We start from the raw sequence: 15006 nt of genomic DNA, 5'->3' as shown, positions 1-15006 counted from the left end.
TATCTAGCATGCACTCCATTGCGGTTGGCCTGAACATGTGACTTTGTCCCGGTCCAGCGCGACCAGATAACCACAGTTGACACTTTGTCCTTCTAAGCACTGTATTCTCTTAAATCTTTCAATCTGCATATATTTTGTTCTACTGATTGGATTTTTGGTGTTTTAGTCGCAAATAATTAACTTTTACTCTATTCATCTAAATTGATGTGTGATGTTTCTTTTGTTGTGTTTTCACTGTCTTACTGTTTGTGTGCTGCATAAATACTTGCTGGTTGCTAGTCAAGTGACTAGATGTGTTGTGCACTGTTCACTGAAAGATTTCTCACAAAAAGTTATTTATTCAAAAAAGCATTTTTGCAATGTTGACTTGTTTATTCAACACAATAATTCTATGTTAATTTGCATTTGTAGCTTCCAAAATGTAATTAATTTTTACAAATGTCAAAAATGCATAATACATGAACTTCAAACAAAAGACTGTTTGTCCATAATGTTCAAAACATCATAATAAACAATATTAATAATCAAATAGCAGTTTCTTCAGACAATTTCAAATGGTGCCCAATGCATTTCGGGACAAAGCTGTCCGTTCCTCAGGGGCCAATCTACAAGAGAAGTATATAAATAAATACACAATGTTACTGCCTGTGGTTGGCTCAATTTGCCCATTTCTAAGATACCTTCTTTATCATGCTTACATTGTGATGGCGCAAGATTACCAGATTAAGATATTTCTAAACATACTCACCTGGGCCCATAAATATACACACTTTAAACCGGTAATCTATTTTTCTGTCTATCAGGAGTTTTAATTTTTATACCTGAACACCATAACTTACCAATTCCTTGTCACTTTTCTTTATTCTAATTACTTAGGTAAATGGATCTGGCAGTTAGAATAATAGGTAGCATAATAATTCACTTTTATCATAAAATAACCACAGACTGAGTAAAGTTTACACTCTTTATCTATGCAATATTTTGTGAGTCAAGTACCAGTACAGAGCAGTTAGAGACTTTTCAAGTAGAAAAATAACAAGCAAAGTATAAACCATTAAAGACTTAGTAAAATTTCTAGACATTGGTACCTGGGAAGGGTGAGAAAGGGAAACTGTACAAGGACATACCACGCAGATTTATATTTACCTAGAATGGTGCGAGGACCAACCCCGGGCCAAGAGCTGGAAATAAAAGGCTCCCGACTAATCAGGAGTCAACAGGTCAGGACAGGTGCAGGATAGGACAGGTAACCTCCTCTAAGTGCAACGCCAGCGTCACACCCCTCTCTGCAGCTACTCTCATTCCCTTTCTGTAGGTCAGAGTCTTCTCCTGAATCTTCTTTCAGAGTGCTCGACTAGCCCTCTGAGGTCTGCGGCATCCACAATTCTTCTTCATCATACATTGGGTCAGTGACAGGTCTGTGACAAGTCGGACAATCTAACTGACTAAGTCTACCTTTGTTATACCATTTCCAGGAAATGTACCACCACCCAATGTTGCAAATGTGTGTATTCCCTTTATTTGATTGGTCAGGAAGATGGGGCGAGGTCATCACACCATACCAGTGTGAGGTCATTTTCCTTTAGTTTAATTAAGCTAGATTCCCGCCCATAATTTTACTTTCCCATGCTTTTTATTCCACTCAGCATTATTTCATTTTGCTTCATATACAATGTATAACATTTTATTATCTTCTCTTCCTTTCTCTGGGTCAGGCGGTGTGGTTCCCAGGCGCATCACTGGTAAAATGGGACTCTGCAGGGTTTCAATGCCAATGAATTCAAGGCTTTCAAAGTTCCAGCGCGCATGCACAACAAATCCAAGATGGAGAATACAGACACCCTTCAGGCCCAAATACGAGCTATCAATAAAGTCAAAGAGAGCGACATTAGAATACAAAAATAAATGTATGCACTGTATACCACTTATTTCTACTCTAACCCCATTATTTTATTTTAACTATTGAATTAATAATTAGCAAGACACAAGAGGTTTAGTTCAAGCAAAAGCATATGCATTAGCAGGTGAAGTTTGAAGCGGACATTTTAGATGCTATTTCGCAGCTGCAAGAATTCCCACCAAAAGCAAAGACGTCATACCACGTAGATGCAGTAGAAGCATGTGCAGAAGAGTTCTCGCATTTTCGACAGCCATTTTAAGACACTCGGGTTACTTGTTAGTAAAGCACATAGATGAATTCAAGCAAGTTTCTTTTACGTATGAAACCTTGCTCCATCAGTTGTCATGCAAGTCATGCAACCAAGCACCTTGAGGAACCTCGGTGATCATTTGTGTTTTATGTTGTGAATAACATTGTAGTGTGTTATAAAGTGTCACCCTGTTGTACATCATGCACACTATTGGTGTTACCTTGACAAAATCAGAATACCTCTAAAATGTCGATTTTATAGCGCCTATCCGTAATCTGTAATCTCTGTAATCTGAAATAGCAAAGCATTAGAAACTCATGTTAAGCCTCGCAGATAGTCGTAAACCCATGCAACCATAAGCTTCTCAATAGTGCTTACCTCAAACTGCACCTTATACTCCACGTTGTGTAACGAAGAAATGCCAGAAGTCTGTACTGTTAAACTGTAATGACACAAAAAGAAACCAGAGTGTCAACACTCTCTGGCATCTATATACCACGAAAACAGTGTTAGACTGCATACTCTAACCTAAAACAAGTGCCACGGTAATCACGGAATGTAAACTCCTCGAGATGAACCTGCTTACCTAACGCATTCATATCCAACGCCGCCATGAAGTCATCATTATCCAAACTCCAGCTGCTGCCCTTTGCTTTAGAATTCACTCTAATGAAAATTAGAAAAGAACTAAAACTGACTTAGAACCAACTGCGCCATCTTAAAACAGTACTGGCTAACTGGACTCTGTAGCATTACATGTAGTGGAATAAACCAAGCTTCTGTAATATACCAATGTAATAAAACCGCCTGTAAATAAATACCAAAAATTGCTTACTACGGTCGGAGAGGCCGCTGTGCAATTAGACCGGTGACGGCTCTCCGGGCCTGGACCGGCGATCCTGCGGCCTGGTGTTGAGGCGCTGCCTTCCATGGACGGGGGTTGACCGTGTATGTGGCTCGTCTCCCCTTTGTTCTCCTGTCCGGCCATCTTGAGTCCCTCCGCCCGGACTCGGAGAACAGAGCCGGTGGCGTGGGGGAGCCGGCGACCCTCCTTATCCTGGTGGCCCGCCTTCCTGCCCTGGGGGTGCCTCTGCTTGTGGTCGGCTGTATCCTGTGTGACCCCGCTTGTGGCCGGACGGGGGTCGGAGATTGCCGCGTCCCCGCCGGGATTTCAAGATGGCGGCCGGCTCCCTGTCTCTCAGCCTGGCCGAGACTGGCGACGCTGGTCCGCCGCATGGCTCGTTTGCTGAATACCGTAAAGGTGAGCCTACGCTTGGCGACATCCTCGCCGCCTTGCGCTCCTGGAGTGCTTCCGTGACCGCACCTATCGCTGGACTGGATGATGATCATTTTGCCGGGCCTGCTGGGCCCCCCCCGATGTGTGCGGCTTCATCGCTGCTGTGTGCTGCTGGGACTTTCCTGGAGGTCGTGGACCCGGGGGCTGCCGTTTGTTTGGGTATACGGATACCCGCTGCTCTCAATCATCATGTGATTTCTCCTGTGCTGAGGGTTCGCCGGCCGGGTCCCGTCCGGACCGGTCTCGTTGGATCTCCCATTCCTTTTTTGCCTCGAATGGCCGAACGAAGATCCTGTGGTTACTCCGCCGAAACGGCTTTCCTCCTATTGTCGGCGGAACAGTGCCTGCATTACCTGCGGTGGTTACCGTCTTTTCCTGTTCATCTGGGTCGAAATCGATATGACTTGTGTGGATTGACGATTGGACTCCCTGCTATTCGCCTCTGGTTCCTCATGATCTGGTTCCTGGTGCGTTGGATGCCTACGGCTTTGGATAGACGAGGACAGGGTTGAGATGAACTTGCCTCGGTGGACTATTATTTTGCGGTATGGTCGGATGATCCGTTTGTGACTGTATGACTATGTTCGATTCTCCTTCATGTTCCTGGAGCTTATCCTCGTAATTACTATCTTCCCGTGGGCACTGAGTGTGTTCGGACAGGGGGTGGGAGCTGATGGTTTTGATTATGTGGCTCCTCTCCCGTCGTTGTCTCCCTATTTCCCCTTCTTCTTTTTGTCTTTGTGGTTCTTTCTTTACTTTTAACTCTTCTATATTTCGGGGTTTCTAGTTAGGGCGACAGGCACGCTGCTGGGGGGTAGGCCATAGCCTTCTGCAGGGGTGCAGGGTGGGGTGTGCGGGGTGGGGGGGGGTCTGTCATTTTGTTTTTTCCCCCTCTTTTCCTTTTTTGGTTCTATGGCTCTTATGTATCCCTTTTTTCGGGACGCGGTGTCTGCATGTGGGCCCCCTGGGGTGTTTTTTGCTAGCATGGGCCTTCTGGTCTCCCTGCCGTCACGGTTTACTACGCATCTATTACTCCTGTTACCACTGGTTCCCTGTGCCGGTCTATTTTTGAGTGCTTTGTTAGCCATGGGGCGCATGCTGTGATGCCGCGTTCTTTCTTCCCCCCTTTTTCCCGATGTCCTTTTCCTTTTTCCCTTCCCCCCCTTTTTTTGTTCTTCCCTCCCCTGGGTTGTTGTAGCAGAGGGCTCTTTGTTTTGTAAGCCTATTTTCCGTTCTCTGTATCATTGTGTGTTCTCGTAGTGGTGGGTGGGCGCTGGGCAGCGGTTGCAATTGCTTACTAATGTGGGACTCACGTTCTGCCTTTGTTAAAATGTAACTGTTCTTTTTGAATTTTCCTGTATTCTGTATTACTGCTTGCTCGCGGCCCGCCACGGCCCTCTGGACCTTAATGATTGCCATCATTCTGCTATACCCCTTCTTCTATTATAAAATCAACCTTCTCTCATCCTGCTCGTGGTGGTTGCTCTGTGGCTTTTCGCCTTTGATTCCCGTTTGGATTACTGTGGTACCCTGCTGGAGCTTCTGTCCTGACCATTGTGCTTCTATAATTGTGGTGGCCGGCCCGATGGGTTGTAGGCCCGTATTTGTGAGCAATTTCTGCACAATAAAGGTTTTCAAAAAAAAAATTATAATAAAATTGCTTACTAGAAAACATTGGACTGAACAAATATCCTCATATTACCATTATAATATTTGCCGCGAGTGGAGGCGAACTAAATGACTCAAAGTGCAAGCCGTTCGGGTGTATCCAAATCAACATACCCCTAACTGCTCCATATTCTGACCACATCGGTACAGAAAACCAAATGATCGGTATTTAAAATATTTTCAAAACGATGTCTAGACCATTCACCTCTATGTATTCAGTGTTCACCACTATGTTCAATCAACGTTTAGAGCTGGCTTTGCCAGATACTACTCATAACACTGTCTCTAAACGTGTGCATTGTGTATAAGTGGCAAAATACTCAACAGATTAGCCAATGAGATAATAATGGTGTTATCATAAGGGTTCCCTCAATGTATAAGCAATAGGCAATGTGTACTTGAGATCACATGTGATAGCTCAAAGTACTATGGTGATAAATGGGTCGTCACTAAATGACCTATGTTGATACTATAGACAATGGAATCCCAGTCTTGGATGAGAATGTATATAACTGCCAGTGGGTAATCCTGAACATAAGCATCAAAGGTAACAACTCATATCCAGTCGATCGTTAAGCCCTCTAGGCAACATGCTATTGAGTTCTTTGATCCAGTATACTTCTCTTTGCAATAATTTCTTATTGTTGTCAATCCCAAATTGTAATGGTACCTGTTGTATAATTTGGAAACGTAATTGTGATACTGTATGTTTTGCTTCATCCCAATGTGTTGCTATGCTCGAAGTTGTACTTCTATTTCTGATTTTACTTTTGTGTTCTGTTATCCTTATTTTATTTTGCGCTGAGTTTTGCCGACATATTCTTTACCGCAGCGACACTTAATGCAATAAATTACATTACTGGTATTGCAATCACTTGTATGTCTCAACTGTATCTTTTTGTCTGTGGTTGGATGTGATAACGTATTGCCAATGATAATGTTGTTGCAATGTATACAGTTGGCGCATTTCTTCTCGCCTTGGCATTCTTCTATATTGGCCGTGTTTTGCGGTTTGGCAAAGATTGTCCGTAAATTGCTGCCTCTAGTGTAGGCATGTAATAGTTTTTGTTGGAAGATGCCATTAAAATTAGGTTCATTCTCTAGTAGTTCCCACTGGGTGTTGATAATTCTTTTTATGGCCTGTGAGCTGGTTGTGTATTTTGACACAAATACCATTCTGTTGTTATCCGGTCTGTTCTTCTGGGTAGACAAGTCCTTTCGGACTTTGGCTTGTACTCTGTCAATACTGCTTTGTAGAATAGATTCAGGATATCCTCTATCCATGTACCCCTGTTTGTATTCAGCTATCTTCTGTGCACATATGTTAGGTTCTGAACAAATCCTTTGTCTTCCTGGACAAAGCCCATCCTTAAATCTCGACACTGCAATTTAAATAAATCGTAACCTGGTCCTGATGATGGCCTAACACTTCTGCAGGCCGAAACGCCATTGACTTCCACAGCGGAACTCTTGGCGTCTCCATTAAAGGTCACCCTACTCATTTGTGTATTCATGTACCATTCATTGCTTGGGTATCCCAAACATGTAAAGAAGTTTTTTAATTCAACTTGTCTATTGTTGCGCCTACCACTATCGCTGTGTATACCACGTCACATGTCACTTGCACCGTCACAAAACTTCACGAGCACTTTTGCACAGTATTTTGTAGGTTACGCCATTCAATGTAACGCAGTGCTACCTTCCCATGTGCTTGTACAAATGAAGTTTAATATGTCCAACATGTTTGTCGATTGAAATACAATTTACCTTTACAAGAAAATGTCTTCCTGGTTTTCTCCCCCTTTGGATTTAATCGATTGCAATTAATTGTGCCACATGTACTTGTGAGAAAAATAATACCCTTGTTTAAGACACTGTTGTTTGTTACAGATCATTGCCCTAGTCTCCCTGTGGTTTATGGGCTACTTCCTGTAGTCTGATACTGCTCTATATCATACAGCATAGGATAATGGCTCAGCCCACTTCAGCCTGTAGCCAACTACACTGGGAGGGGTGCCATTCTACTTTTTCACATAAAGCGCATCTACTTGCAAAGTAGTTCCAATCAGTGTCGGAGACTAGCATGGCGGCGTGTTTGAGTCCAGATATATATTTTTTTCTTACTTTTATTAACTAATCTTTTCGTTTTTTCCCACTCCATAACTCCTGCCTGGCTACTGGGTCCATTTCTCGTTTGACTCTGCTCGCTATCTCTTTTATGCTTTTGTTCAATTTTCTCTGCCTTGTCTGTGTCCATCTTTTTCACTTGTGCGTTTAATTTGTCGGCCCTCTAAAATGTAAAAGTGCCTTATGTGCATGATTCTCTCCGTGCGGTAACGAGAACTGCTGCAGTATGTTGGTCGACGAATTGTCAATTAACATGTTTCTGGAAAGGAGTTCATGACTTACGCTTTTGTCCACGACCAACCTCTTAGAAATCGGCTCTCTCTAGGGGAAGACGTCAGACCAGTTACATAACTCACGCATGTAGTTCAATGCAGCACATCTCCCATCTGCCCCAAAGACCAAGTAATCAAGAACCAGTGGTTTATATCTTTAGCTTGAAATGCTCGCACGTGCAAATATAAAACGGGTTTGTAAACTTCTATAGTCTTCACAAATGAGTGTTCTGTACACTGTGTGCTATACTTTGGCCACTGTTATTTCCTCTGTTGTGTATCGATTTAGATTCTGTATGAATTTCCCAATTCATGCCCTTATATAGGTACAATTCACATTGCCATTATATAGGCATAGAAACCCAGTACTTATTTAGGCATAGTCCATGCTACCCAAATACAGGCATGGCTACTTACATCCGTTCATCTACGTCACAACAAATTCTTGGAAAACCAGACTCTTAAGATTTAGGGACTTCCCCTCGCCTGGATATTGATTTCTCCAAGAACTAATTTATTATGTATGAACATCTATTACTTAGGGGTTCATTTTTGACGTTCATATGCCCGACCTTTACATCAATACCGGCATTCCTAAACACCTTCAAGGTATAAATATGCCTTAACTTGCTATGGAAAGGCACAGTGCGGTTCGGCTACCTACTAGTACGATGCGGCTCGCCACAGCAAGTCCTGAAGGAAGTCATCTCCCCAACTGACGCACTGACCAGCCGCTGCCATCCTCTTCGCCGAGTATCCAGCTCCAGTGCTTCTGACTCCCTTGCGGGGTGTTAGAAATCGAGTCCTGGGAAAGAGATACCAACCTCTCTCATTCTAAGGTATGGAGCTGATTAGAACTTTGGCGATCCTTGGCAAAACCAAACTTATGCTAAGACAGCACCAATTCTTCCCTCGTACTAGACTTAGGTTAGGTACACTGGGGTAGGATTATTTTAGAAGCACAAGTTGAGTATTTTAGCCTGTGTTATTTATGTATGTATTTTTATATATGTCATAGCTACAGGCCATGCTATTACAGTATTATTTTATATTACTGTTGATGCTGTACACCTTATACTTCTCATTCTGTCTTACGATTGTAGCAGTTCATATCTCTTGCATGAGAAAGAAGACATTTCAATAAACCCTTTTTATTGAAACGCACGTCTCTCTATTTCTGTGCAAACACTGTAGAAACAAAGCATGCACGATTGACTGAGTGAAACGGTTATCTATTGTTTCCACGACTCTGAAGATATGGTTCCGACTCTAAGGGAAACAAAGTTGTCATGTTTATGCGGTTTTCAGAAACTAACCCCTTCTTGTTCATTCGAGAAAGTTTCTAGTGACCTCTGACTTAGCTGGCACACACAAGTAATTAAGTTTAATGTACTCAATAGAGACATACTGAACTCAGTCCTATGTCAAAACTATAGTGTATATTATTCGAATGCGCAGAGCCTATTAGGGATATAGGAACTACACTACAGCTCTTGCAAAAGGTTGCTTTGAATACCTTTGTGCTTCCTTTGTCACTGATATTTCCTTCATAAAAGCTTTCTTTGTGTTTTGTATTGCATATCATTGTCATTTTCTTTACAAAAGCTTGCTTAATGCACTGCAGTCACTACAGTGTGTTCACTTATTTTTCTTTACTCAAACTTGTTTAGTATACTTAACGGCATCGGTGCGGCACATTTTCCCGCTGTGCGCTAAAGAATGCAGAATCCCATTGTTCATGACGAGCTCAGCTCGTCATGAGCGTACGAGAGGTGTACCTCATGACGAGCTGAGCTCGTCATGAGCGTCGATGGGGTTAAGTTTTGCTGAGTGAGCTGTTCTTTTCTTTACTACATAGGCATTCCTTGTGTACTGATGTGCTTGCTGTGTGCACTGCTATTTTCCTCCTCCAGTGTGAATACTTGTTAAGCATAGTTTGGCCATCTGCATGCTTCTAATCCCACATTTCTTCATATTGGTACTTCAGGTATTTGTCACTTGTTCTAATGTTTGACACGTAATGGTGTTTCTAGGTTTACTTGCTATTGGTGCCTGCTGAACTCATGCTTGTCATCTTTTAGGGTTGAAAGGATATGGTGTTTGAAAAAATATAATAGGAACCATTAAGAATGGCTGTCGGTGTGGTTTGTTATTATTTCTTTTTTTGAATATTGAAAGGAAACCGTCATTAGCAATTTCCAATAGCTCTGCAGCCAGCCAGTGCTAGACCTATTGGCTCTGCCAATGCTTGTTATAATCATGGCACCAACTTTAATGAATAAGGCTCATTTGTGAATCAATATTTCTTTGCATTTACGATAAATATGACTCTTAATCTGTTTTCAATATTTCATGTTTTTATTAGCCACTTTAGATTCTGCAGTTGCATCTGGAAGACATAGTGCGAAGACATTTCTTTTAAGAGATGGAAAGGACACCTTGCCTTGCATCTTCTATGAAACTGTAAGCATTTTCCTTTAAATTATTAGTGCTCATGAACACAGTGTGTCTATGTCTGTGTGGATAAGAAACACATTTAAATATGTTATATTGTTAAATCAGAAATTACAGCAAAAGTATAAAGCAAAATATTTATTTTATTTATCTCAGAAGCTGTATGACGTAAGTCCTATCACACTAAATGACCCATCCATCTCTTAAGAATAGGAAGAACCATAGAAAAACGCCCACAAGACCTCCTCTTTGAAGCCTGCTGAGCATTAATCTTGTAACATGACCTGATCTGTCCATCTCCAGACAAATTATTTAGTCAGCAACCATGCTCAGAATTCCTACTGCGCCGCTCATTAACTGGATCCAGAACCATTCTCACCTGGGTATTTGAAGTAAAGAGAGAACAATCAATCAATCAATCAATCACAGCATTTATATAGCGCACTACTCACCCGGAGGGTCTCAAGGCGCTAGGGGAGGGGGGGTCCGCTACTGCTGGAACAGCCAGGTCTTGAGCTGTTTCCTGAAGGCGAGGTGGTCCTGAGTCCGGCGGAGGTGGTTCGGGAGGGAGTTCCAAGTCTTGGCGTCCAGGTAGGAGAAGGACCTTCCTCCTGTGGTGGCTCTTCGGATGCGGGGGACGGCGGCGAGGGCGTGGCCGGTCGATCGAAGTTGGCGTGTGGGAGCGTAGAAGTTGAGGCGGCTGTTGAGGTATCCTGGGCCTTGGTTGTGTAGGGCCTTGTGTGCGTGGGTGAGGAGACGGAAGGCGATTCTCTTGTTGACCGGTAGCCAGTGCAGATCTCTCAGGTGTCCGGAGATGTGGCTGCGACGGGGGATGTCCAGGATGAGTCGTGCTGAGGCGTTCTGGATCCGCTGGAGTCTCTTCTGGAGTTTGGCGGTGGTTCCGGCGTAGAGGGAGTTGCCGTAGTCCAGGTGGCTGGTGACGAGGGCCTGGGTGACCATCTTCCTGGTCTCGGTGGGGATCCACCGGAAGATCTTACGTAGCATGCGCAGGATGTTGAAGCATGACGAGGAGACGGCGTTGACTTGTCTGGTCATGGAGAGGGAGGAGTCCAGGATGAAGCCCAGGTTTCGTGCGTGGTCTGTTGGTTTGGGTGCGCTGCCCAGGGCGGGGGGCCACCAGGAGTCATCCCAGGCGGAGGGTGAGGATCCCAGGATGAAGACTTCCGTCTTGTCCGAGTTCAGTTTCAGGCGGCTGCTCATCATCCACTTGGCTACGTCTGTCATCCCTTCGTGTAGGTTGGCTCTGGCGGTGGCGGGGTCGTTGGTGAGGGAGAGGATCAGCTGGGTGTCGTCGGCGTAGGAGATGATGTTGAGGTTGTGTTGGCGTGCGATGGCTGCGAGGGGGCTCATGTAGACGTTGAAGAGGGTTGGGCTGAGCGAGGAGCCTTAAGGAACGCCGCAGATGACTTTGGTGGCTTCTGATCTGAACGGGGGAGGCGGACTCTCTGTGTCCTTCCGGCGATTCCTTCTCCTGGATTCCGACGTTGCTGAGGCGCTGCACTAGGGTACGGTGGCAGACAGTGTCGAAGGCCGCGGAGAGGTCTAGGAGGATGAGGGCCGCTGTTTCTCCGTTGTCGAGCAGGGCTCGGATGTCATCGGTAGCTGCGATCAGGGCGGTCTCGGTGCTGTGGTTGGCCCGGAAGCCAGACTGCGAGAGGTCGAGGGATCCGTTTGTCTCGAGGAAGGCGGCCAGCTGCTTGTTGACGGTCTTCTCGATGACTTTTGCAGGAAACGGGAGCAGCGAAATGGGGCTGTAGTTCTTGAGGTCGGTGGGGTCGGCTGATGGCTTCTTTAGTAGAGCGCTGAGTTCGGCGTGCTTCCAGCTCTCCGGGAAGGTAGCGGTGTCGAAGGAGGTGTTGATGATGTCCCGCAGGTGGGGTGCGATGACGGCGTCGGCCTTGTTGAAGACGTGGTGAGGGCAGGGGTCGGTCGGAGATCCGGAGTGGATGGAGTTCATCGTGCGGATGGTGTCTTCGGTGCTGATCGGGGTCCAGGCGCGGAGGGTGGTGGTGGGGGGCGGTGGTTCGGTCGTGGCGTGCGTCGGTTGGGAGCTGAAGCTGTTGTGTATGTCCGCGATCTTGTTGTGGAAGTAGGAGGCGAGGGAGTTGCAGAGGTCTTGCGAAGGGGTGATGTTGTTGTTTCCGGCGTTGGGGTTGGAGAGCTCTTTAACGATGTTGAAGAGTTCCTTGCTGTTGTGGGCGTTGTTGTCCAGTCGTTCCTTGAATGCAGTTTTCTTGGTGGCGTGGATCAGTTGGTGGTGTTTTCAGGTGGCGAGCTTGAGGGCAGTCATGTTGTTCGGTGTTGGGTCTCTGCGCCAGGCTTTCTCGAGGGCTCGGCAGTTCTTCTTGGAGCTCTTGAGTTCGTCGGTGAACCATGGGGTTTTCTTGCTGCCGGGTCTGCTAGGCGGGGTCTTCAAAGGGGTGAGGTCGTCTGCGCAGTTGCTGATCCACTTCGTGAGGATGGTGGCCGCCTGGCTTGGGTTTGTTGCGCTGGTGGGAGGGTTCATGCTCAGGGAAGTCGCGAGCTGGTCGACTGTGATCTTGTTCCAGCTTCTGCGTGCAACCTGTTGCTGGTGGTGGTGGATCGTGGTCCTTCTGAAGCTGAAGTAGACGCAGCTGTGGTCCGTCCAGTGGAGTCCGGTGGCGTGGCTGAAGGTGATGTCCTTGCTGGATGAGAAGACGGGGTCGAGTGTGTGTCCGGCGTAGTGGGTGGGGGTGGTTACCAGCTGCTTGAGACCGAGGTTGGCGAGGTTGTCCAGCAGGGTGGTGGTGTTGCGGTCGTTGTTGTTCTCCAGGCCAACAAAGGAAGGCCAACTTGTAGTTGGTCCTGCCAGAACTTGAATAGAGCCCAGAGTCCATGACGTGGCACGGACACCATGGGCAATGCCAATAGGTCTAGCTTTTGCGAGAGTCGGAGCTATTGCCATTGTAAATAGACAATGTATTTTACCCATCTGTTATGGAGTGGAGTGGAGTGGATGTATGTGGTGTGGAGTGGGATTATGTGGGATAGATTGGCATTGTTAATTTTGGAATTGTGTGGTGTGGAATTGTGTGTTGTGGAGGGGATTTGTGAAGTGAAATCATGTGGCATGGTGTGCAGTAGAATGATGTGGATAGTAATTATGTGGAGTTGAATTGTGTAGTGTGAAACTGTGTTGCATTGACTGGAATTATGTGACATGATCTGGAGTGTATGTAGGTGGAGTGTTGCTATGTGACATAGAGTAGTTTTATGTGGGGTGTATTTATATGGTATTGAGTAGAGTGTAATTATCCGGAGTTGAATCAAGTTGCACTGTGTGGTATCATGTGGAGTGTAATTATGTTGGGTGGTGTTGAATTGTGTGGCAATGAATTGGGTGGTGTTGTGGGTCACATTAAACATCCAGTATGTTACACAGAATTGGAAGCTTTAGCTCAACCTACGGAAAATAGATAATAAGCAATATCAGAGAATTAAAAAAATAAAATAAAGATCTGGCTGTTAACTAAAACAAACAGGATAGCTATCCCATGTCATCATGGCTCGTGAATTATTATGGAAATAAATAATAAAAACCCTGCAAGGGTTCACAACACACTACATCCTTTCGAAGCCAATGCAAAAACACCAGATTGCAACACTGCAGGCTACCTAAAGGACATTCAAGCCTGTCTCCTTTGGGATTTAGGCTCCAACTAGACCTACACCATGTTAAGTGGAATTTTTCTTCTGTACACAGTCCGGAGATATATACAGGAAGCACTAGCCGAAAATGACCATATTACATGGATAAAGATGGGAATAAATGATCAGAGCCATGTCTGTGAAAACCATGCATCTTTTAACTGGCACAACAATCCCACCTTAGAGAAGCGATAAACCAATGTCACGACGGATTGATCTCCTCTAACTACACAGGAGTCCAGCATCACGTACTGCCTCCCTTCACGTCAACCGTTCCCAATGCAGTTGCTGTTATATCTAAAGCTATTCGAACAAAAACACCTCCCACATAGGTCACATCCAGCAAAATACACTCTATGGCACAGCATGCTACCCTACTGCTAATGTGTCAGGGGATTAAAGCTATTTGTATAAAACTGCAACATTAGAAGCTGCCACCATCTCACCCCGGCACAAAGGAAACCGAGTAAGCTGGAACACCGTAGGTAATAAGAACGATGAAGTAGCATGAAGGAAAACTGCTGTTTTACTGTTCAGAAATGCAAAAAAGGCTTCGAGGCAGTTGGCAAAAAAGTTGCACCGAATAAATTAGTAACAAAAGGAGGCTTAGCCGTGCAGGGGTGAGTCGATAGTTTGAGGCGCTTTTGATGGTTGCAGTTACCAACCAGGAATGTGCCCGGTTCTAAATGAATAGTGTCAATCAGAGAGAACACCCCCACCCACGCCCTCACACACAAGCTCACACTTCATAGAAACCTAGAGTAGGTGTGCGCTTCTGGTCTGCCAGTAACACCCATTTTGACCCACTCAGTATGGGGTGGGGGCTAATTCTTCCACAATAGACAGAGTGGCTGAAAGAAGGGGTCAACACACAACAAAAGCCGAATTTGCAAGTACATGGTATTTTAAAGACATGTTAAGTACTCGGGCGCTGCTGCAATGAGATGCTCGCCAGCCCGCGAAGCTGTCTCCGCCGGGCTGACAGTCACGACGGGGGGGGGGGGGGGGGGGGCTATATAAAACTCTGTGTAAAAAAAGAAAACCTGTTGCATAAATATAATGTTAACACTCGTTTTTTGAGAAGATGGAGATTCTTGTAGGAACCTGAGAGCTTTATCTCACATCTCCCCTCCCCATCCTAACCTCAGCCCTCTCTTCCCTACACCAAACTGGCGAACACTAGCCATCTATATCAGAATGGCACAATGTGTAATCATATGCCCTGCTCACAAACTTCTTAAGGCACCTAGAAATGCGTCTAGCAGACTACGAGTCTGCTCCCCAAGGTCAAGCAAGCACACACCTTATACTTAGAACGTCAGGCTAAATGCATGTAGCCGTTACACAA

The 15006-nt window shown here is 45.2% G+C and overlaps 1 protein-coding gene across 13 annotated transcripts in view; it reads left to right on the top strand.

Moving 5' to 3' along the window:
* Window positions 1–15006, top strand: part of SPATA22 (spermatogenesis associated 22) — a 1667071-nt gene that overhangs the window by 943077 nt on the left and 708988 nt on the right. For all 13 annotated transcript variants that reach the window (XM_078679926.1, XM_078679924.1, XM_078679925.1 and 10 more), the window contains one exon: window positions 9880–9977. In XM_078679926.1, coding sequence (XP_078536052.1) covers window positions 9880–9977 — 98 coding nt within the window. The remainder of the gene's footprint in view (window positions 1–9879; window positions 9978–15006) is intronic.

This window comes from Lissotriton helveticus, chromosome 3_1, assembly GCF_964261635.1.
Source record: "Lissotriton helveticus chromosome 3_1, aLisHel1.1, whole genome shotgun sequence".
Classification (NCBI taxonomy): Eukaryota; Metazoa; Chordata; class Amphibia; order Caudata; family Salamandridae; genus Lissotriton; species Lissotriton helveticus.
The sequence above is the reverse complement of the archived record's forward strand: the minus strand, read 5'-3'. Positions and strand labels throughout refer to the sequence as shown.